The sequence below is a fragment of the Melanotaenia boesemani genome, chromosome 3 (genome assembly GCF_017639745.1).
Source record: "Melanotaenia boesemani isolate fMelBoe1 chromosome 3, fMelBoe1.pri, whole genome shotgun sequence".
NCBI classification, from domain to species: Eukaryota; Metazoa; Chordata; class Actinopteri; order Atheriniformes; family Melanotaeniidae; genus Melanotaenia; species Melanotaenia boesemani.
Window position 1 is genome coordinate 20,783,677 of NC_055684.1, and position 25,713 is coordinate 20,809,389.

Genomic DNA, 25,713 nt, shown 5'->3' on the forward strand with positions numbered 1-25,713 from the left:
GCGTGTTTGTGTCTTTTGCTCTTTGGACCCATGACAGATTTTACTGGATCTGTTGGCATGAACATACTGAACTACTCTAAAATTATTTGCACTGAGAATTTCTTTCTTTTGATTTTGTACATCAACAGAAATGCATGTAGTAGTGGTGAAATCTATGAATACTACATTTAGCAAAGAAAAAAAAAATGAAAGAAAAGAAAAGAAAATTTGGTGCTTCTCTCTCTTTATGTATAATAAAAATAAAAGGCTGATGTCATGTATGGCAAAATATAAGATTTTCATTCCAACTGATAAAGCAGTCGATTTTTGTTTGCCATGTTAGCCATTTTATATTCATCACTTTATTAAGTGTGTAAATGTGGTACACAGACAATAATAAAGTGGTCTGTAAAAGCTTTCATTGCAGAGGGCTGGGAGAGCCAGTGGCCAGGTTGGGTGCCAACTTTGCAGTTTTATGTTTGCTGATATGAAGTTATGAGACTAGGCTCTGTCTGCATGCAGTTTCCAGTGAGCACAAAACTACATAACCACAATGCTTACACACAATGCTTAATCTCAACAAAAGACATTAGGTGGCCAAACTATTTATAACAGTCAAAAATGTGCTTTTCATAGATTTAGTTCTGCAGTCAAAGCTATTCTTCCTTTTAATTTGATCTAAAGCCCACCTTGATGAGACATTATTAAATTATTATAATAATTTCTTCTTATAATTATTATTATTATTTCTGTTAAATCTGAGCCTTGTCTCCATTTCCATCCTGTCATTGTTAAATCCAACTTTTACTGGTCATGTTTCTGAAGCTGTTTGTCCTCCAGTAGAATAAGGCTCATTATTTCAATGTGTAGTCACAGTTTCCAAAGTTACGCCCAGGGATCAAGCCATCTCTCCATTAAGGAGAATCCCTTTGAAAGGTCTTGTCCCCGGCTTCAAACACACACTCATTTAGAGATGTGCACATTTGGTGAATTGGAATTACGTTTTTCCATTCAATGCTTGACCAGAGTGATGCTTAAGGGTTGAACTATTAACTGGCAGATGCAACATCAATGCCTTGCTGTTTTGCTCGAGAAGGAAAAGTTTGGCTAATTATATCAGTTTCCCCTTAACAAGGCATGGAGGTGAAATGTAGTCAGCACATGTGTCTTGTACTTTAAAAAAATAGTTTTGACATACTGTGACTGCTGTGCAAGTTTATTCAAAATGCAATGTCAAATCTAATTTGTTATGATTCACTTCACCATATTATCATGGTGAGTTACTGTATGGTTTAGAGTAGGAAATGCCTACAATGGTATATATATTTTATTTTTTGCTATTAAAAATGCTGAACTGTACCCATTAGTTTTGTTTCTAACAGTTAAAAGCATGGTTGAAATTACGGGGGAGCCAAGGGGAGCTCGATTCTCCTGAAATGCAGATTAACTCCATAAAAGACGTCCAACTGAGACACTAAGATGGAGCTTAAAAAAATAACCTACTTTCAGGTTATAATTTATTGTATTTTTCATAAGGTTCTGGATGTTAGCTTGTTAGTGTTGTGTGGGTATTCATTTATCACTTTCAATTTACCAAACATATTTCACTATTATCTGAGATGATTTTGTGCTGATTCCTTCTGTGGCCATAAATGCACGCTGCACTCGCCACCACACAATAACTACCCATACTGACCATTTGTGGTATGTTACTGAATGGATCAGGAACACTTTGTTACCATGGAAAACTGTAATAAAAACAGTTTAACTGCCCAGGTCACTGTGGCCGCTACGGACTTAAGGTAGACTAATAAACAGGACTGGTCGTAGTCCTACTTAACACAGGTGTATTTTACGATTATGTGTGTGAGTGTGTTTCTGAACTGAGATCCAGGCAATCCATTCTGTTTCAATGAGACTGACCACCTCAGGAGCTGTTGTTTCAGCACCATGTCCTAGCAGTGACCACTTCATTTGCTTGCTTTTTGTGGTTGTTAAATAAACTTCCTGACCCCTACTCAATGGTGATTTTAAAGCTGGGTGACTTTGATGTTGCTGTTATTGTACCTATATGAGATGGTTTTTCTGTATACAGTAGTAACAGAATATTTTTGGCAGAAACCAAATTTTTTGACATGTCCATGTCCATGTCCATGTGATTTGAGAAGTCAGGGTGCACGCCCTATAATTAGGCTCCACCAACCCTGTGTAAATCAAATCCTGGTTAAAAGATAACAATAAATGACACTTACATAGTTAATAACTGACATATTGCTGGTTAAAAATCTGTGAAATTAATAACAAAAAAACTGTTTGCTGGGCTCTCCTCCAAAAATATATCATTATTTTCTTACTGCCATTAATTGCAATAACAAATTTCTCCAGTTGTATGTTTCTGCTGCTCTTTGCTTTCCTGGAAGTCAAATGCTCCCATTCTCAAGAATACATTAAAATGCTCTTTGTCATAACAGACTTTTTATGAACAATAACCACAGTTAGAAAGCATAAATCCGGTTACTGTAGGGCTCATTTTGGTCTTTGGGCATCATGCCCAGAAAAGCACATCTGCATGTAAAAGTTTGCTTTTAAATATTAGGAATAGACACAAAAAAAAAAAAAAACTCATGAGCAACATGTTCAGCCACTGATAGGGGGCAATAATAACTAGGAACACATGCAGTGTACCTATGTGGCTTCGTGGTGACGATGCACTGGTCAGTTGTCCCCAGAGAGACACCATACAGACGGTCAACAGCAGCACCCTTCTGCACATGCTCTGTAGGTCTCTCTCCTGCATTCTGAAAGAAATAATACAAAGAAAAAATAAATCAGCAGTTAGTCTTATCATCAACACAAAAACATTCCAATGTGCATGCTGGGTTATTTGGGCTTGAGCCAACTAGCTCCCACAGCCTTGACTTGGCTGTCACAGGTGGTCAATTATTCTAACTCCTAAAATCACATATCGTGGCTCTACAGAGTTTTGAGTGGGTGTCTTTTTTGTGGAAAAGATTAGTCCACTGAGGGCCAGATATAACAGGTTATAAATCAGAACCAATAGAGGCTTTTTTTAGGCCAGCATTTAATATTCAAACATTTCAGGTTTCAGTGGCTTCAGATGAGGTGAAGTGTAGTGATCAAATCATTTGGTTGGGGTGTCAGTTGTAGATTTGTACGAATTTATCAAATTTTCGGCAGCCCAGTGGCCTGGTGGTTATTTCTGTTGTTAGAAGCTTCCTATTTAAAAGTCAGGCTGAGCCTTTCTATGTGAAATCTCCTTCTTATTCTGCTTTCTCTGGTTTTCTTCCAAAGAACTTAATGCAGTTTGGCTATGTTGTTGTGAAAAGTAATGCTTATTTTGGAGAAATAAATATAACGAAGAGTTTTACCTCTTTCTCATGCATTCATTTGTGATTGGCATAGTCAGCAACACCAGTGGTACTGTACACACAAGAGAGATGCACTCCTTGCACTTGGTATTAATTTGCTGTACAAGAACCAAAGAATGATGTTGGTGTTTTAAATTGACCATACTGTTACTGGTATGACTGTGAGTGGGTGTGAATGATGAACCGGTGACCTGTTTATGATGTACCCCATCCCTTACACCATAGTATACCCTAAACAGAACAAAGAAAATGCAGAGAAATGGGTTTGAACTTTAGAGAACTCTGACTTGAATTTATGCACTGTTGGCTGTAGTTTGATAGGGTCTGATTTTTAAAGGGACATATCATATTCAAATTACATTTAGAAAGTGAAAATGGACATTTTTGCACACTCACAGTTTTAATTTATGTATCTTCACAAGTATTTAGGAAATACAGCTCTTTACTATGTGCAGCCCTTTTTGTCATTGTGTCAAATGCAAAATGGTAATTGATTTAAAAGACTTTTCATGGACAAATGAGGGAATTCCTCCAGATGTGTTTCATTTAAAGGAAACAGGTCTGGAGATGATTCCAAGTGTGTCATTTGCATTTGGAAACCTTTACTAACCAAAACAGGAAGTCAGTGCTGCCTACAATGCAAACAAAATGGTCCATCTTTAGGCTGCAAAACCAGAACAAATCCATCAGAGAGATAGTGGAAACATTAGGAAAGGCCAAACAGTTACATTCAGAGATTTTAAAAAGAGGATATGCTGGTGAGCTTGGCAACATAAAAAGACCTAGACATCCATGGAAGACAAGATTAGTGGATCATCGTAATATTCTCTCCATGCTAAAGAAAAACCACTATACAAAAATACCACGAGAAAGAGAAGAGCAGAGCACCAGATCAAAACCTACAGGTTCACTACAAGGTGCAAGCTATTTGTAAGTCACAGCTACTGTCGCTTAAATGACAATTTAAGAAAACAGGAAAAAAGTGTCATTCTATAAAAAAACAGATGAAGCTAAGCTCGATATTTACCAGATTTTTTTAGGACAAAAAAATTGTACAAAAGGTATGGAAAAATTCATGACCTGAATCCGATGGTATCAGTAACAGGTGGAGACAGTGTCATAGTTTTTAATGAATTCCAATGGAGTAGGGTCAATAATATTCACAGTGATTTGACATCTGAATTATTATAAAACTTGTACAAACAGAGTTCTGGTCAGGTCATTCTGGCCATCTGTCCTCTGTGAAAGATGCTCACAATATCATCAATACAAGATTTTTCCATCAGGTATATTGTTAAATCATGTTCAGTAGTTCTTTACAGTACAGATAGACAATACCCTAAAACAAACTGCAAAATAACTAAGAGTGCCTCATGGTAAACTTATTATAGCTGCACTATAGGGGCTTAAAGGCCCTCAAACAATACTGGTACAAAGCTAAAGTAAAAATAAAAAGAATCCTGTTTATTGTTATGTTCATTAGTGTAATTAAAGGTCAAGTCAGAAGCAATAGATTATTTGAAACAAAAGCCTTCATTCATCAACTTATCATATAAATATTCTAAAGTCAATACAATTTAAATTTAAATTGTGCATTACTACAAAAAATGTTTTATTATCAAATATGCACATGTCAGTTATATATACAGTATAAAGCATGAGCTGTTGATAAATTCCAAAAAACAATATACAAATATACTGTGCCCCTTCATGGTCATTGACATTGGGAAATTCATTTAATTTTCTATTTATGGTAAAAACACATCCCTTTAGAAATCACAATAAATTTTATTGTGGTTCTCCCTGAATTAATGGAAAGGAGAGGGAATAAAATCTCTGATTACTGCTTGGGATGGACCGATGCCACATTTTCACAAACCTAGTACAAGTACTTACATTTAAGTACTTTGTTTGACTCTGCCGAACATGTCTTTAAGTTCTTGGAAGGATGTCTTGAGCTTGGAGAACAGGGCTGACCTGTGGTCAGCTAGTAGTGCTATAATGACACGTTTGATAACATGGGCGTCACCTGGTTTAGTGGTATATATGTCAATTACACAGATTAATCTCTTCACATTCATTTGTATCGGTTTTGTAGTATCGGAGCACTTTTATGAATACAAGTACACGCACATGGTATCGGACGGATACACAATGCTGGTATCGACATCGGTGCATCCTTAATTACTGCTGAAGTTAAAAGCCAACCAAGTATCACTATTCACTCAGTTCACTCATTCACGTCTTGAAATCTAAACTTTTATTAAAAATTGTGTCATTGCACTAATATAGGCCATTTCTGCAACTGGAGGACAGCCCACAACATTCCCAGCATGATCCATGATACAGCTCTTCCCAGTTTTGTGACAGCTCAGTATTTACTTTTGTCCTGAATGAATTTTGTGACAATGGAGTCACAAATTGTGTGATATATCAAATGGGTCATCCTGCACATGCATTATAAAAATTAAATACTGTATATACCCCTTTATATCAAAGGGATTTTATCTTGTCAGTACCTCTGTTTACCTCACCTGTCTGCAGGTTCCTGTGATCCTCTCCTGTTTGACCAGCCTTGTTATATCAATCTAGTCATGTTGAGAGTTTGTTTGATTGGGACCTCTGTTATCCCATATTAGCAGCATCTTCCATTTACTTCTGTAACTTGGGTTAAACTCCTTTGTTCTGCAGCTGCCTGCCTGTACCTGTCTGCCTTCAGATCCTCATACTGCCTGGCCTAAATAACGGTTATATAATGGCAGGTGCAGATCCTGATCATGTTTTATTCATTTATTTATTTATTTATTTTTATTTGCTGAAACATGCAGAAATTTTAGAAATTATAAACACACTGCAATTTATAATACCATTTTGTAGAGCAAATGGAGTCTATTCTCTTTTTTGTCTCACTTGCTGCTATCAAGCGACCTAGGAGTTGAGAAATGCTGTTTGTGTGGTCTCTCTTAATGTGCCCAGCTCAGTAATCTTCATGTACTTCCAGATGACTGTTGTCCAATAATACTTCCCATCTCCATCCGAGGGGCCTGGGGAGAGTGGAACAATCAGTGGCTCTACTTACTGCCAACAGAGCTCGCCTCCTCTCTCATGAGAGAGCAGCCGCAAATCACAGCTTCGCTTTGAACTCGGTTCCAGTGCAGCCACTCAAATTAGTAAAATGCTTGGTTTCATGCAAAGAGATCAACGCTTGCTTATCTGGCAAAGGCTCACATGAGGGAGATGTTTTGCTGTTACTGTCTTTGTACTGACAGCCAGAGTTGGTGAGATCTTAACAGGAGGCTCTAATTCTGTACAAGCTGATGCAATCATAATGTTATGAGCGCACAGACTGCAGAAAAAACACAGGAAAACTCAGCACTTGTAAAATCACCTTGGGATCAAGTTAAGGGAATAGTTAAAACCTGAGGTTTAGGGTTACATACGTTGTCTGGTCAGATGCTGCAACCAGATAATCCTGATTTCGACCAAGAAGAAAACCATGGATTGACTTAAACTGAGGCAGCAAAAGAGCTCAATATGAGGGTGAGACACAAGTCAGCCAAAATTAGCTTTGTCACAAAAAAGCACATCCGTCAGAGTTTAATATATTTAATTGCAAGCAGATTTTATAATGACTTAAAATAAAATAAGCAATTACTTTATAACTCATTGGTACTAGTGCAAGATTAGTATAGTTCTTTTAATTATTTACAATGCATCCAATAATTTGTGAGCATTGATCTTATAGTTTTACTTTAAAAATATTAGTAAACTGTGGCTTTACTTTATTTTTTTTATTTATTTTTTTTTTTTGTGGCTTTACTTTATTTTAAATCAAGTTAAAAATATAGGACTAAATATTAAATAACGGTTTATAATGGTTTATCCTTTAATATTACTATATCTCCCTGCAAATGTTATTTTTTGTTTGTTTTTACAGAGGGTAATAAATTATTCTACTTTGCATTTCTTTTTCACTAATGCCCCAAAAATACACAAAACCATGATCCGTTTTGAGAGTTACATAAACAATACGATGCTGTGTGGTAAGGAAAAATGCAACTAATTACAATTTATTTAAATCAAATAATTCCATCAGCACTATGTGAAATCATTGAAGCAGAGTAGATCTTTGTTCACTCAAATCTACTTAATGGGTAAATTTCTGTGTTTCTTTTACAATAGTACCCAACTTTTGCATCTTTTTTTCATGGTAAGAAGGATTTTCACAGAACCAGGAACACATGTAAAGCCAATCTGACTGATTAAATAAATGATATAATTATAAAATGAATTAAAAACATGGCTTTATCCTTTAATTTTGTTATTTCTGCAAAGACATTAACAACCCAAACCTGCCAAGTCCAGAATACAGCAGCCACGATGGTCTGAAGATAAAAAAAATAGCTGTTCATAGATTAAAGCAAGCAAAGAATTAACATCTAACTGTAATTTACAATGATTAATATTTGAAAATACTGCTTTAAGTATAATTTTACAATGAGCATTACATCAAAGATTGATTCTACCTCTACAACCTTGCCCTACCATTTTCTCTGCATGTTCTTATAAAGTCTCCTCTGAGTTTCACACTTTAGACTGCCGCAGAGGCTGAAGCCAGTTACAGCCTATTACGGAATAATAGTGAGGGGATGTGAGGCAGGTCAGAGGACACTGGACAGACAGTATGCCCTTCTTGAGGTTTACCCATTCAGACTCCCATAACATTACTGTGCTGGAGGACTAAAGGGGTTCTAATATTCATTAATTCACGCTGTTAACTACAGCCAAGCGTTGCCTCCAGCCTTATGAGTCGAGGCAAGAGAGGATGGAACCAGTCTTTTAGAAAAAAACCTAACTTTGTGTGCAGTATGACGGTTTTGCAGCAGCTGAAACAGCCTGGTCTCAATAATAATAATAATAATAATGTATATATTTAATGACAGTTGGCTGTCATATCACAGCACCTAGGGTGCAGCTTGGGGTTGAGGGCATTTTTTTGAGGGCCCAGAGTGGTTCCAGAGACTTGAACCTGTACCATCAGCCCCAGGTTGACCTCTCAAACCACTAGGACACCACCCCCTTAAGCATATGAATCATTTCATAAATTTGAATACATAATTTTGTTTTGTTTATTTTTGGTAATTTAGTGGCCTCTCATGCAATGTAAAGTAAGAGGGTGACATTCCACCCTCTTTTTTCTTTTTTTTTTACCAGAACCTCTAAATTGATGAGCAGGAAAAAAATTAATGTGAAATGTGGGCCCGGATTGGCGGTCCATTTATAAAAAATAATAAAAAAAAAAAACATTAGCACAGATTCAAATTCAATGCACCAGAAGGAGCTGGGGTAGGTGAGGCGGCCTCCTCCAATCTGAAGGGTGTCAGCATATTGATATTTTTCACATCAAGTTTTAAATGGCTGGTTTCTACGCCAAAGTGATTTCAAACAGAACATGAGGTATTAAGCCATTATGACCCAAGAACCCCCCCCCCCCCCCCCCCCCCCTTTCTTTGTGTGTGTGTGTGTGTGTGTGTGTGTGTGTGCGTGTGTTCCATTGTGGTATAATGCAGCACCACCTCATTCTGCTCACACATCTGCTGACAGTTGTAATTGCTAAGTGCACTATGCTTTATTGTTAAATCTGAGTATCCTTAAATAGCTCAACTTTTAAATGTATTCGGTAAAGACAGAAAACAGGACGACAGACTGTTTTAAAGAGAGGTCAGTGACTGATTTGATTGTATGATTTGTCAGCCTTATATTTTTAACTACAGTTCCTTACAAATCATAGAGACACCACTTAAATGGGGCACTTATGTAAGCTACAACTCATGCCTTTTTAACGATTTATGTTTTGTAATTTATTTAAACATCTTTTACAACACCTGGCAAAAAAGTATGGAGTCACATTCCAAGGCCACTTTTATCCATCAGTTTTATTTAGTAAAGAAAATAGCCGTAGTTAGAAGACGGAGGAAAAGAAGAGAAAGCAGAAACAAAGATGACACCAAAAAATCCTCAGCTTAACAAAGTCACTATAAAAAAAAGACCTCAAAAGATTGTGTGTATGCATTTCCTTCACTATGCATTTTCTCTTTTCAAGGTATACTGTTGAGTTTTCTTACCTGATGTTTTGTTATGTGTGTGTTACCTCTAAAGGGCATTAAAATGACTGTAATGTATTAGATTTTTGTAGTTTGTTGGGCAGGGACTGAGCACTTAACGCTTACAGTTGTAGAAAAATAATGTTCACCTTCATTGCCTGTGGTTTGGTAAAAAACCATGGCAGACTGCCTCCATAGTCCAGATTTAGAGCACTGTTGCAAACACATTAATTCTAATCAAGGTTTTCTCTAACCCTGTTTTTCAATCCAGGTCCCCTGGACCCAGTGCCTGGCATTTCTTAAGACGTGTTCCAGTAGAAAATGGATGGATGGATGGCTGGATGGATGGCTGGATGGATGGTGTTAAAGCAGAGTTACCTCTAAAACATGCAGGGCAGTGAGTCTTGAGGACCTGGATTGAGCAATACTGCTCTCGAGATCGGCTCAATAGTTCCATCTCATCTTTAGTTATTGAGTCCTTTCACTTTGCTTTATCTTTAAAATAAAAATAGAAAAAATTCAAGACACAAATATTTAAACTTTGTTTGCTGTCTTAATTTTACTTATTTGCAGTTACAGACAACAAGAAAGGGAGAAAATCTGCTCTCTGACAGCTGAACTAAGGCAGTAATTGGAATTTGCGAGCATACTGTTGCGGTTGCTTATGATGATATGTCTACCAGTTAATATTTGATTGTAGAGTTTTGGGTCAGGCTGCATGATGCCAGCTTTTCTTCCTAATTTAAATCTCCTTCTTCATTTTTAGCTGTAATTCCAGCCGTGTGTCTGGTGGTGTTCAGGTGGTTTATTGGGACTGGTTAACAGGAAAATTATTCCACCTGACTGATGTGACACTGAGACCAGGTGGCTCATCATAAAATGCCCTGAACAGGTTAAACCTATTTCTGAGATGGGTTTAGGCAGTTTTTCATTTTTCTTATTTTTTATTTTTTTGTGTTTGTGTGTTTGTTTTTCTTGTACATACACATGTGGTGATCATTGTGTGAATGTAGCCATGTCATGTTATAGCCTGCTCAGCTTCTCCTTGTCTTAAAACACAACGGTCCTCTCAGAAATTCAATTCACGATTTAGCTAAATTATGACACAGTGCACCCCATTAAGCTGAGCTTGTGAGGTCTGAGAACATATGCTAAACTAAATATCACTTGATTAACTGATCATCACCAAGTATAGCCGCTTTTATAAATAGAGAAGCTTTGGGAGTTTGATGGTTTGAAGTCTTCAGATGTATTAACACATTGCCAAGGAAGAAAAACATTAGTAATGATCTTCAAGAAAGAACTCTTCAGTCTGTAAAAGGACATAATAATTTGGACTTTTTTTCATTCAAATTGGGATATTAGGCTCTGCATTTTACCCATCTCTAGTAGATTTTCTTGAGATATGGTGCCCTCGCAATGCGCTATGGAGCAGAGCTACATCTGTTCAAATTCCTGAAGGAAACCATGGCTAGACAGCAATGGATGGGGTTTATTTTTGGTAGCCAGCCACAGAGTTGCACCAACGTTTGTATCTGTAACCGGCACTTCACCGAAGACTGCTGGAAGAATAAGGGCCATTACAACAAGGGATTTGCTACCAGGCTTTAGCTGAAAGGAGGGTCTGTTCCTACAATAAAGGGCCGTGTTTCTGATCCTGAGCCACAAGCTGTAAGTAAAACCGTACCTAGCTCTGGAGCCCACAGTGATTCACTGCTGTTGAAACCAGGTACTCCAGACACAAGCCAAGCTCTGTAACCACTAGGTTACTAAGATTTTAATCGAGCAATTTCCAAACAATTTAGTTCATCATTCTTCAGGGAGAATGATTTACAAGCAGACAACATTGGCCAGCCACCAATGTTTTCAAAAGTAGATGTCACAGCAATTTCATCCAAAGTCAAACTCATGTTAAGAAAACCTACAAAAAACTATAATAAATACATCTCAGTCTACAGGCCTCACTTAGAGTCTTTGTGCTAACTTATAATAGACAATAATAGATAAAAAAAAAAGTATGATCAAGTATGGTTTATTTGGAAGGGCTGCAAAGAAAAGCTTTTCTCTCTAAAAAGTATGGGTTTGTAACACTGCATCTGAACAAACCACAAGACTTCAGGAACTACCGTAGACAGACGAGACACCATCTCTATTTTGGTATCTGAAATGGTTGCCAAAGAAACAGGTCTAACTGGGCCTAATGTCAAGCCACAGACTATACTCAAGTAAAATTATCCACCGTCTTTATCACCACCCATGATTTTAAAATCATATCAATAATGCTTAATCTGTATCTTGTGGATTATTTTAGATTATTTTATATCCTGAACAGGAAATTTGACTTGGTGTTTGTTTTTGTTTTATTTTGATTTTTGTTTTATTTTGTTTGTTTGTTTGTCTAATTGGAAGATAAAAATATTACAAGTTCCCAAATGTCACTATAAGTATAGCCACTAAAGTTCTTCCAGTACAAAAAGAACACATTGGTCAAATGCCATCCACATACACAAGATTTTTTCAGTCGAAAAGCTCAATTTATCCCTAAATTAGCAAGCTGACAATTTTCTAAGACCTTAAAAAATGATCAACTTGTGTAAAAAAGGGAATAACATCTCATTTAACAACATCTTTAAACTAGTAATAATTTGCTAAAGGTATTCAACCTCAACAGACGTATTGTCTCTAACATTACACTGTTATGAACAAAATAAATGCTTTAATTTGCAAAATAACAAAATAATCAACTACCAAACCATTTACAGATCTCTTCACTTATTTAATTCTTTTTCTCTAATTTACATTGTCGTGGTAGATAAAGTATGACTTTTTAACTCAACAAACCAGGGTTTTTTTTTCTGTCAATATCACCATTTTTCCTAAATTTTGATTTCTGAAAGCAAAAAGAACATTTTTGCCATGACAACCTTTCCAATAGCTGAAAAGAGTCCAGTGTCTAAGAGAAGCCACCATTGCAACACCACAAAATGTCTGGTCTCAGAGCTGGAACTACTTGCATTATAAACAATAAACATGTTCAGTGAGACGCATCAACAAGAAGTCAAACTGAACTTCAACCTGCATAATACCATGTAATGTAGAGTTCTCAAACCTGTCAATATAGAAGGTGGGTCTCAATCTAGAAAGGTAGAGCTCGTGATGCTGGTGCTGGAAAAGTTTGTGGTTTTTGTGCAGTACAAGAACTAAAAACAGCCACTAAGTTTCTTAAGTAATAGGTGCTGACTAAATATCGATTTCACACTAGAAAGCTTCATTTAACCATTTACAAATAGTAACTTGTATTGTGTATAGACAACTCACAATTTAAATAGACTTTGCATGCCAATGAAAAATTTTGTGTTGCACAGCAACCAGAGTGAAATATCACTCATTGCATCCTTTGATCCTCTGATCGTTTTCCTGTTACCGATTGCCCCCAAGTGCTCATTGAGAAATATCACCTTTTCTCTGATTACAGCCTTATTGATAGGAAAAATGGACACACAAATACATGCACAAACCCATTATCATTAACAAAGCAAACAACCCCCTCAGGCATCCTCTTGGTGCAACAGAGTAAAATGGACCAATAAGACAGAAAGTGTGTTTACAGCTGATACATGGCACAAAGTTGACAAGCTTGAGGTGGCTGCTGTGGTTAGAGGGTAAATCCAAACCAGCATTGTTGTTTAAGTGAACTGTTTTTGTTTTCTTCTTATCTAAATATGACACAAGGTTGTGTACCAGTAGTCGTGCCTTAGGCAAAGCATTTCCTCTATTACATAAACAACTATTTCATCGTCTGAATCAGAAAGTACAGGCAGAATTATGGACTCCATTGAAATGTAGTAAAACAGTCCAATTCAATAAATCTTTAGTTCAGGAACTGCCTACAGTAACATTAAAAGTTAATATGTTTCATCTTATACGACGTGCTTTACATCTCTGATACAACCATTTTTCTGTTCATATTAGTGCTATTTTTTCTATATAGATTTTCTCCTTATATTTTCCTCCAGTTACTAGTTGTTAAAATCATAAAATTTCTTTTTTTTATTTACTGAAAAAGGTCAAGAGGTATTTTTACTTAACTTCATACTTATTATTATTTCATGGCACTCTCATCTTCTACTACACCATAATTTACAGAAAAACATCATTTGAATCAACTAAATTATACAACAAATTTGGTTGCAAGTTGCATTACAAAATAATATTTAAAAAAACATTTAAAAAAAGAAATTAAATGTTGATCAGATATGATTATTTATTAAAAACTAAAGCAGTGCCTGTTTAACATGTGTTTGTTCAGAAGACCAATTGCTTGCCTTTGTGTGAATTATGTAATCCTGAGAAGATAAATTAAAATACCCACACATGCATGTATGGACACACACATACACAAATATTGTTTCATAAAGGATTAATGCATGTTTTGTGCATGTTTTGTGAGGATGGAGAGCCCTTAGTAGTCCTCTTAGGAGCCCTGTAGTAAAGTCAGTGACCATACTGCATGTCTACACTGTATGTAGGGGAGGTTGTTCCTTTATACATTACACACAAAGGGCCGGATCTACTAAAGGTTTGCGTGTGTAAAAACACGCAAAAACATTGATTTCCTAACTGGGCGCACCAATGTCTGCATCTGTTAAATGGGCAAAATGATATGTGCAATCCATTTAGCGCATTTCCACTTAATGTATCTGTAACAGTATTTATATCTTTATGGGGTCTAATTTCATTTTGCGTTTGCAACCTTCCTGCTCTGCTTCTAAACTCTCCATGGTGAAACCATAACAAACGCTAAATCCACATTTGAATACTGATGTTTTCGTCTGTTATCAATAGTGCCAACATTCTTAGTTGATCACCTGCAAATTATAAATGTGCAATTTATTTGCGAGCGCATGCAATTTTGCACTTTTTTCAAAGGTTCTTAGTAAATCAGAGGCAAAGTGTTTTGCCTCGATGTAGAGTTCAACATTGTTCAACACTGTTAACAGAGTAACAATGGCTCTTTTTCTAAAGGCTGTTTCTATATTTCCTAAATGCTGTATTTGTTAAAGCAAACTATATTTTTACTGTTAAACTGGCAACCTGTGCCTCCTTTCATTCACTGAAGTACTTAAGTTATGTTATTACTGAGATATTATTTAATCAAAACAAAAAGCAAGGTAATAATTTCTTACTGCGACTGAAAAATCTACCTACCCAGCATAATTTCTAAGAAACCCAGATGTCATGGTTGATGATCACTGTTACTCTCTAACAAGGTTGAAGCTTTTTTCTCCATCAATGTGCTTTGCACTTTACAGCATAAAGAACATCCGGTCATTTCTTACTCTGTATGCCACCCAAGTCCTGGTACAGACCGTGGCCATTTCTCACTTCGACTACTGCAATGCTCTTCTAGCAGGCCTCCTAGCAACCACTTTAAAACCCAGACGGTCCACAACATGGGGACTCATCTTGTATTTGATCGGCTAAAAAGGGCACATGTCAATCAACTACTAATTGAACTTCACTGGCTGTCCACAGCTGCCCGAATAAAATTCCTATCATGGATGCTTGCCTGCAAAGTGACTGCTGGGCCTGCACCCAGCTATTTAAAGTCTATCATACAGTCTAATGCCCCATTACCTCGCAGGAACATCATCTGGCGCACCTATTTATAATTTAGGGTGTATAATATAGTCTTGAGCCAGACTGTTGTCTTTGTGATTTCATGACAATGACATTAGTTAGTTGCAAGGGCTTCCCACTCTACTTTCAAGAATCTCTTGTAGACTCCTGTATTCCAAAAAGACCTCCTCACCTAATGTCAGTAACATGCCCACTTTTACTTTGCACTTGTTTACTAATTCTATTGTTATTTAAAGCGTTTTAGCCATTAATCATCACACCAATAATTTTCACTATTGTTTAGTCACTGTAAATGACTTAATGAAAATGTTTGGAAAGTCTATTAATCAGAAATATATCACTGTATTAATCATCAATGGAAATAATCATCGGGTGCAGTGTGAGTTGGGCAGCTGCCAGAGGCGGGGACCCTGGTGGTCTGATCCTCGGCTGCAAAAGCTAGCTCTTGGGACGTGGAATGTCATCTCTCTGGCGGGGAAGGAGCCTGAGCTGGTGTGCGAGGTTGAGCGGTTCCGACTAGATATAGTTGGACTCACCTCAACGCACGGCTTGGATTCTGGAACCACTGTCCTCGAGAGGGGCTGGACCCTCTTCCATTCTGGAGTTGCTCCCGGTGAGAGGCGCCGAGCAGGTGTGGGCATGCTCATTGCCCACCGACTTGGCGCCTGTACGTTGGGGTTTACCCCGTTGGACGAAAGGGTAGCCTCCCTACGCCTTCGGGTGGGGGGACGGGTCCTGACTGTTGTTTGTGTTTATGCACCAAATAGCAGTTCCGACCACCCACCTTGGAGGGGGTGTTGGAGTGCACTCCCTCCAGGGACTCCCATGTTCTGCTGGGGCACTTCAGTGCTCACGTGGGCAAGGAACTGGAGGGACGTGATTGGGAGGAACGGCCCACCTAATCTAAATCTGAGTGGTGTTTTGTTGTTGGACTTCTGTGCTCGTCATGGACTGTCCATAACAAACACCTTGTTCAGAAATAAGAGTGCCCACATGTGCACTTTGCACCAGGACACTCTAGGCCGCAGTTCAATGATCGACTTTGTAGTCATATCGTCGGACCTGTGGCCACATGTTCTGGACACTCAGGTGAAGAGAAGGGCGGAGCTGTCAACTGATCATCACCTGGTGGTGAGTTGGCTCAGATGGTGGGGGAGGATGCCGGTCAGGCTTGGCAGACCCACGCGTCTTGTGAGGGTCTGCTGGGAACGTCTGGCAGAGTTCCCTGTCAGACAGAGTTTCAACTCCCATCTCCGGCAGAGCTTCAACCATGTTGAGGAGGAGCAGTGTGGTTTTCGTCCCAGTCGTGGAACAGTGGACCAACTCTACACCCTCTTCAGGGTCTTTGAGGGGGCATGGGAGTTTGCCCAACCAATCTACATGTGCTTTGTGGACTTGGAGAAGTCATTCGACCGTGTCCCCCGGGGACTCCTGTGGGGGGTACTCCAGGAATATGGAGTGCCGGATCTGCTTGTACGAGCTGTACGACCGGTGTCAGAGCTTAGGCCGCATTGCCGGCAGTAAATCAGAATCGTTTCCAGTGAGGGGTTGGACTCCGCCAAGGCTGCCCTTTGTCACTGATTCTCTTCATAACTTTTATGGACAGAATTTCTAGGCACAGCCGAGGTGTTGAGGGGACCGGTTCGGTGGCCTCAGGATGGGGTCTCTGCTCTTTGCGGATGATGTGGTTCTGTTGGCTTCATCGGGCCGTGATCTTCAGCTCTCACTGGAGCGATTCGCAGCCGAGTGTGAAGCGGCTTGTTCAGAAAATAGATGGATGGATGGATGAAAATAATCATTATCTGCAGACATTTTTAGAATACTTGTAGAATACTGCAGAATTTCAGTTCCCATTAATTAGTTTTTTTTTTTTTTTTTTTCAATTTTGAAGTATTTTTACAGTTTTAGTTTTACTTTAAACGAATAATGGATTCAAGTAAATAGTCCATTTACAGTATCAGAATGAATATGACAATTTCCAATTATGTGCAGCTGGTTTAATAAGATTTTTTTTTTTAAATTTGCTGGATGCCCAAAGCAACTTAATCTATATTGCTAAAAAGCCATGGTTATAAAAAGGAAAAACGTGGCATGCTCCCCCCAGCTCAGAGATGGGTCTTTCTCTCTAGTGGAAGAGTTTAAGTATCTCAGGATTTTCAATGGATGGATGGAGGGATGGATGGATAGATGGTATTTAAATGGAAAAGAGCACTTAGAACTTAAAAGAACCTACAAAAGAGCTTACACAGTTTCCAGAGTTTTTAGACTTTGCTTTAAAATAATTTAAATAAACAAAAACACTGATTACTTTTCTGTCAACTAAACCCAGATGTCTAAAAGATATAAATTTGATCAATGACACTATGAATCTCTGTGCACTGAAATCTTAAAAAGAAAAAAAATCACTTAAATTAAGTCTTTTTTTCCAACTTACTTTATTTTTTAAGTACTACAAAGTCTTAATAAGACTGTAAAGTCAAAAAGGTAAAGCATTCAATTCATTGAGCAGAAGGAGTAACTCATTATATTTTATGAAATCAATTCCCTGCTTAAGTCAAAGAAAGGGACAATATTTCAGGAAATGTTTTAACACTAAGACCAGACAACCTGAGGGTGCAACAGCAGTAGTTACAGTATTGACAGCGCTTAATTTAGTAGTTCATAACAACAACATGTCGAAACATCAATCCACAGTCTTTGACAGCTCACTTACAGCTGACTTTTGGGTCTCAGGGCTATGTTTTCTGTTTTTGTTTTTTTTTTTCTTATTTGTTTGTTTCTCTAAATCAGTTCTCTTAGAACTTCTTGAAATTGCACAGAAATCATAAAATACAGTATAAAAAACAGTGCTGCTATTTTAGATACTTAGGACATGTAAGGAAAGGCACACCACTTTTAATGTTTAAATTAGCCTACTTGTCTGTGAGGAAAAAAACTGTTCTCTAGCTACCAACTCTGAAATGCCTGGTTTAATAGAGGGATGAAATAGATTCCTAGTCGTCTTTATGGTGATAATAATTAATTCATCTACCATTTTCTCCTGTGCATGTCCTACATGTCGTTCTGATCCTTTTTTAAAGCATCTTTCTGATAAAAATGATGAGTTGAAATGCAGAGAACAGGGATGCTGCCAAACCAAAAGACAGCTGGAATGATTGTTTAACAAAGGGATTGTAATGACAGGACAAAGGCAAAAGCGTGCTACTTAAATCCCTAGATGAATGGATTGAGGGAATGGACATTTCCATAAAGTGATGGAATTTGCTCCAAGCATGCTTTGTACCTACAAATCCCAAGCAATCCTACAGATAACTGGAGAGAAGAAAAATATTTGTACATTATATAACTGACTGCCATGGGAAAATTACATGACAAGTGACAGATGAGCATCTCACAACTTGTCAGCAAGGACTTCTACTCTGCAAGGACTGATTACCTGATAAAATTATAAGTTATCGAGGAATAGTGTGAGCGTGTAATCAAATGCATGATTAACACTGCAGCATATGGCTCAGTTGGCAGGCCCAAGAAGGATGACAAAATGTGAAAATATAACAGCAACAGATTTATCTGCTTTTTTTTTTTTTTTTTAATAAACACTAATAAAACTCCCATTAAATTGAATGTACTTACAAAAAAAATAATTTTAAACATTTTTTTTTTCATAATAATGTCATCAATTCATTAGATGAACCTTACTAAATAGACCAGAAGGTGCATGTAATCTACTGACTGGTTTCTGTGCAACTTCATTGCAGAGGTGCATGAGCAGCCACAGGGCAGAAAGCAGTGCTAATCCCTGATTGACTGGCAAAGCCAAGCTCTGAAACAGAGATCAAATTTAACTTTAACAAAAATGATTGACTGATATTATTTAAAATTACACAGCTCTCTGAAAAGCACAGGAGATGTGGATCCAGTCCGGCTAAAAAACTGGACTGAGGTCATGGGTTTAAAAGGCAGCAAAGTCTCTGCAGTGTTTACTTTATGTATCAAAATGTAAAACTCTGATTCCATGTCATCAAAATTATCTCTTAACACTATAAAGACAAAATAGATTCTCAATGGTATGTATTGATCTTTATGTAGCAGGAGCCATTCCTGTTCAGTGTGGGATGCTGTAAAGTATCATGTGTCCTACATAAGTTTACATATTGATACCAGTGAAACTAGCATTACCACCATGCTGCTGATATTGTCTAAAAACAAAAACAGGTGAGATCATATCCTCCTGAGACCCGGGAGAAAAAAAGTTTTTCTTTTTTAATCTTTTTATGACAATTCAAGTATTGTGGTCACAAGAAACATGTTGCAACATTTTTTTTTCAAAAACAATGTTTATTATGTCTTGCTTAATACACATTGTAATGGTGCAGTTATAATAGTGTATTATTATTTGTATGGATTTTTATAAACATCCTTTCATTTAATGACCACTTAACAAGATTAAGACAGTAAACGAAGAAACATGAAAAAAGTGAAAATTGAAATTCCCTCCATTTTGAAAAGACACTGCATGTGCTGTGTTGGCCACACCCCCACAACAGGGGCATCAGAAGAGAGTTCAAGATGTTTTCTTAAAGGAAAAGTATTAATCACATACATACTATAAACAATGCTTGACTTAGAGGTCTGAGACTCATGTCTTTCACAGAGGAAAAAAAATTAATTGTCAGGTCTCAGGAGGATATAGAAACATTGGTAACTTAAAATTCTCTACAAAAATATATAATACAAAATAATACAAAAATACTGAAGTAGGTGAAGGGTGGAGGAGAGGGTTCGATGGCGCCCTGCTTCCCGGGGTGTGCGGCTGGAACATCGGGGTGTGTACTGGCCTATCCTGGGTAGTTGTCTGGGGGGCCTGGTCCTCCTAGGCATGGTGTGCCGATCTTGGCCCACTGGGACCAACCAGCTCTCCCCTGCCGCCCTTTGGGTGGGGCTGGAGTCGTCTTCGCAGTGGGTGTAGCTTGGTTTGGTTCTCCGGTGCTACTGCTGAGGGCCCGGGTCTCTGGGCTGCCCTGGTCTACCTCTGACCTCCATAGAGGTGTGGTCGCATTTGCAAGATCTCACTTACCACCCTTCATCACTGATCACTCCTTATTTCTCATCCTCTGCATACTGCACACAGTCATGGAGTTGTCCAGTGGGTTTATATACTAAGAGATAATTCTTTTTTTTCCTGTGAGTTAGTATCTGGTTGTTTGTTGTGCTACTTGTGTGACATGTCTTTTTGATTTAGTTATTATTTAAGAACACTTAAAGACTAGCAGCCCCTTTTTCTGTAAAGGTTATAGGAAATTTTCTGGTGTGTTCATGTAGAGGTGTAACAGTTTGTTGTCTGGTGATGGTGTGGATTGAAGGGTCATTGCCTTCTGTCTGCGATGTTTTTGTCTCCTTTCTTTTCCTTCTTTTTCTGTCCCATCTGGTCAGGTCCAGCAAGATTACATAGATTCTGTGATTCAAAGTAAATAAATAAACAAATCAGATAATCAAGAGGAGCCTTATACCCATAAGCCTCCCCTTGGCTGAGCAAATTTGTTCAGCACGATACAGCAACCAGATTATCATTTTGCTTGCTATGATGCTGGACAGGACAGTTAAAAAATTCTCTACAAATATGAGTATAAGTGTAGAGTTTTATTATGGAGTTATTTTATCATTGAGTCAGCAAGAATTCCTCAAGCAGAGGAAAATGTATGTTCATAAGGGAAGTTTAACGCAGTCATATGACTTCCAACTACTTTGTAATGTACATAAAGTAATGTTTGTAAGCAAGAAACTCATCAGTGAGGATTGGATGACACTCTGATTACATACAGTATAGTTCTAGTCTAAACACAATGTACTACTTTTATTGCCTTAATATAACCACAAATATACTAAAACAGACTAAAGGAAAAGTTTTTGTTGTTGTTGTTGTTATTATGCTTTGATAGGGGCATGAATTTCAGTCATCAGGGGTGCCAATATCAGCTTGTCATACAACAATAACAGACAAGTTCCCAAAACCTTAGACAAAGGTTAGAAGTTTAGACAAAGTTTAGAAGGGAAAAATGTCTAATTTAACAACATCTTTTATCCAGTAATAATTTGCAAAAGCTGTTTTAATTGAACTCTTATTGCCTTCTAGATTACATTTTTACCAACAAAATAAATGTTTTATTAATAACAGTGGAAGTCTCATTATTTTTTATTTATTTATTTATTTATTTTTACAAAAACAATCCCATGTTGCAGATAAAGCAAATGTTTTCAAAGGTCTCTGACCAACTGATAAATTGTGCAACTTCCCTCTGTTGGACAAATAGAGCCAAACTATGCCAGCAAAATATAACTAAACCACTATTCCTTCAGCAAAGAGGACAAAAGATCAGGTTTTGAGTGGGTAGTACTTACCATAGCTATAAACATAAACATAATTAAAGAAGTGAAGAGGAAAATAAGAATTTGTAACACTTTGGGAGTATGAGGTTCCAAAGTACAACCATTCAGTCAATATCAGGCAGCAAAAGCTGTGTAGGAAAATTCGTCAGCTGTGTTTTTCAAGATTCAATTAAAGCTTAACTTCTATCTGCTCCCAGGCACAACTGCAGCAGTGATCGAAAACTTTTTAGTCCGCCAGGTTTAAGAATCATTCTAATGAAAAAATGCCTTCCAGTCAGACTAATTCATGATTGTGAATTAGAAACTGCAAGAGTATCTTTAAATTTAGCTGTGTAAAAACTTGATTTTGGTCATTTTTTGTTCCACAACTCCCCACAATGTGACTTTCAGGATCCTATTGTGTTCAATGCCGGCAGAGAAAATTGGAGTTATGAAAAACAGCAGTAAATTTAAAGGGTAAGGGCGGAAGAATGTGGCCCCATTCCAGTGTTTGCTCCCTGTTGCGCTTGGTATGGTGTTATTTTGGAGGTGGCAGAGCAGAGGAAGCAGAGTGTTTAGTTCCAGAAGCCAACATTAGGCTCAGACCTGTTGAAAAACAGCCCCTCAGGTGCAGAGGCAGAGGTTGCCTCAGTGTAGCTGCAGTCCACTGACACACTTGGCTAGTCCTCTATCTCATCCTGCCCCTCTCTATCTCTCTGTCGCCTTTGCTGCCGAGGTTCAGCGGGGTCTACTTGCTTCTGACTCATCCTGTGTCCTCACATCGTGTTCTGTGCGAACGGACACATGGTACAACACAGCAGGGATCAGATAGCTGTCCCAGTGCATCATCGCTCTGCACAGGCAGAGGGGAACAGAGGAAGAGTCAGCTGCTATAGGTTTAAACTGTAAGTGTGCATAAGAATGCCAAACTTTGTTGTTCCAGTCAGACACATTTTATGCAAACAAACTGCATCCAGCTCACTGTACATCTGCATACGAGCATCACAATGAAGGCTGGTAAAAATAAAGTGAAAGAAAATGTTTTGTTTATTCTATAGTTATATTTAAATTATAGCCCACATTCAGGCTTTTTAAAAAATACAGCAGAAAAAACATTGCCTCCTTGAACTGTTGAAAGATTAAACATAAAAAAAATCCTTTGTTGCAACTAATTTTACCCCCCACTGCATAGCGTTTATGTGATCTATGTAAAGTAATTGTAATTTGTAAAAGATGCAAATTTTCAAGCTTAATGTTCAAGTTGAATTTGCATGTTCTCATCCAGCTCTCTTCAGGTACTCTGGCTTCCTACCACAGTCCAAAGACGTGTGTTAGATCAGCTGGTAAATCTATTAGGAGTGAAAGTGGACATGCATGATGTATTTCTTATTTGTCTGTGGCCCTGTGACAGCACCTCCATTACCTTAAACTGGGTTAAAACTCAACATTTTGAGAAGATGGATGGATGGATGGATGGATGGATGGATGGATGGATGGATGGATGGACGGATGGACGGACGGACGGACGGACGGACGGACGGACGGACGGACGGACGGACGGACGGACGGATGGATGGAGTTTTCCCTTAATGGTTTTTCTCAGTTTCCTTTAATGGTCTGCATTTTGAATGAATGAATTAATGAATGAATGTCTTTGTTGTCATTGTACATGTACATGTACAAAAAAAATTGGATGGATGGCTTCCTCTCCTGTGGCACAAAAACAAAAAAAGAAGAAAAAGAAAAAAAGATATATAATATATACAAACATACATACATATATATATATATACATATATATATGTATATATACACATAAATACTTGATTTAGGAGCTTGTGGTCATCAAGACAAATCTGGGTCTAACTAGTTCAATACAAGGTTTTTACATCTCTAATTTGACATTTTACATGATCTAGAATCTTTTTACAAATTATATCTGAGCTGCCAAAGAATATTATGCAAAACTTAGTCTGAAAAAAAAAAATTATATTTATAAATGCTGTCTTTGTTGCATCAGTGATTCACACAAAAAATAATTTATGAAACCGCTAATACATTTGAATAATTAGCATTTTATTGGTAGACTTTTTCAGTTTATTTTTCTAAATGATTTCTTTCAGCAGCAGTGTTGTCACATCTGATACTGGGTCACTTATAAAATGATGTGAGTTATTTTGTTTGCTGGCTTGTTTGATTTTTCTGCGCTGTGACTACTGACTTAAGTGAATATTCAAAAGCATGATACGGTATTTTGACATAAAGTGAATGTGTGAGCCAGTCATAAACTGAAATAAGATCAAAGTCATGCTAAGTGGATCTTCAAGCTTTATTTTCACATTTTATCCAACAATGTGCCTGCTAAAGCAGAAAATTATTCTGCTGCTTTAAAGCAAATAAGTCACTCCAGACTAAACAGTATTCACTCGGGTCCTCATACTGGTACAATCAAGCTCCAACGACTGACTGAGCAGATAAGAACCACCAAGAGATGAAGCTTAAAATAAAATGAATAATGACTGCAATAAGGGAGCAGGCCAACTGTCTCTACGTGTATGGAGTTGATGCTGCTCTTCAACAGTTTTCAGTTTGATTCTATGAACTTAAAACTGCACTTTACCAAATGACACAATGCAACCCTCTCTGCTACCAACAGCCCTGTCTAACATGTCAAAATTTACATTGTTTTTATAACTGGAAGAGCTTGCTCTTATATAACACTTTCTAGTCATGTTGACCACTCAAAGAGCTTTACACTACATGTCACAGTCCCCCATTCATCCAGTACAGCACTTCTTTTGTTATATACTAAGTGCTTTTTCTTACACACATTTACACCTCGATATGTCTTGCCCAAGGACACTTCGGGATGCAGAGGAGGTCTGGAATTGATCCGCGAACTTTTAGGTTAGCAGATGACTGGCCATCCTCCTGAGCTTCAGCTGCCCCACCAAAATCCGTCATTTTATATCCAAGTTTTCAGCAATTGGAGCCCATTACCTTGAGTTAGATTTATTTGAGATTACCTATTGAAAAAACCTTTGCTGATTACCAAATAACAAGGTCATGGATACATATATTTGATTTACAGTATGTAAGGATTATATAAAAACATCTATGTCAACTCTTCTTGAGTCCTGGTTGTTTGTTTGTTTGTTTGTTTGTTTGTTTGTTTGTTTGTTTGTTTGTTTGTTTGTTTGTTTGTTTTTGCTGTTGCTTTTCCAGCATTAAACAGCTGTGTTTTTTCATGATGTCATCATCCACAAAACAGGATATCATTAAATGATCAAAACATTCAGAGGTTTTAAGCCTAAAATCAGTATTGAATGTCAGTATATTTAGGAACAGATATAAATCTGTGGTGAAAATCCATGCATGGAATCAGGAACACCACTATTAAAACCTTCACTGTCAGTGATTAGTTTGCTCCTGCATTCATTTGAACATGTTTGCAATTAACAATTAAATTATCTATGATAACTTCAATGTAACTATGATAGCTTAAGTCCTATCATAATATAGTAATATAGCTTATAAAGAATAACAGCCCTTTAAAGATAACTCAAACATGAATAAGAATAATACATCTGTTTTCCTTTTAGTAAAAAAAAATAAATGTTAGAGAAGGGTGGGTAAACGCCTGTTTCTTTCAGCTCCTTGAGAATGTCATCCTTTATTTTGTTGCACAAGTTGAGTGAATTTTAAATAGTGTGTTTTTCCAGGTTAATTTATACTGTCTGTTGAACTTTGGCATGATCTATGTATTTAATTGCTGGGTTTTCACCTGCATTATTTTGTCAGCTATGTATCGCACTACACTGTCGGTATCAGTGGACCATCAGATACTGCCATGTTATTAATCAGTCTCTTGTTAGGGACCTGCACCTGCAGCTGCCGAGTGGGACCTGCAGCTAATCATGCTGTAGAATATTGGCAGAGATGACATTACTGAAAGAATGTCAGCCTGTTGCTCTATCAAACAGCAGATAGCAAATTATATGAAAATATAATATTTACATCTTGATTCATTAAACTTTTATTCACTAAAACAATTTGACAGTTACAAAAAATTCACAAACTATCAATAATTGTGATCTGACAGGGACAGACTTAGTTCAATAAAGATTTAGGTGAAATAGAAAACTTTCCTGGGATGGGACCTTTCAGGCCATAGGGAAAAGGGACAGAAAAACGTAAACCTTTGATTGTCCAACAAGCAGGCTTAAATGTGCTTC

The 25,713-nt window shown here is 37.4% G+C and overlaps 1 protein-coding gene across 1 annotated transcript in view; it reads right to left on the reverse strand.

The window, feature by feature from the left end:
- Nucleotides 1-25,713, reverse strand: part of tafa3a (TAFA chemokine like family member 3a) — a 106,840-nt gene that overhangs the window by 33,048 nt on the left and 48,079 nt on the right. Inside the window, exon 2 of the mRNA XM_041981419.1 lies at nucleotides 2,665-2,777. Coding sequence (XP_041837353.1) covers nucleotides 2,665-2,776 — 112 coding nt within the window. The 5' untranslated portion in view covers nucleotide 2,777. The remainder of the gene's footprint in view (nucleotides 1-2,664; nucleotides 2,778-25,713) is intronic.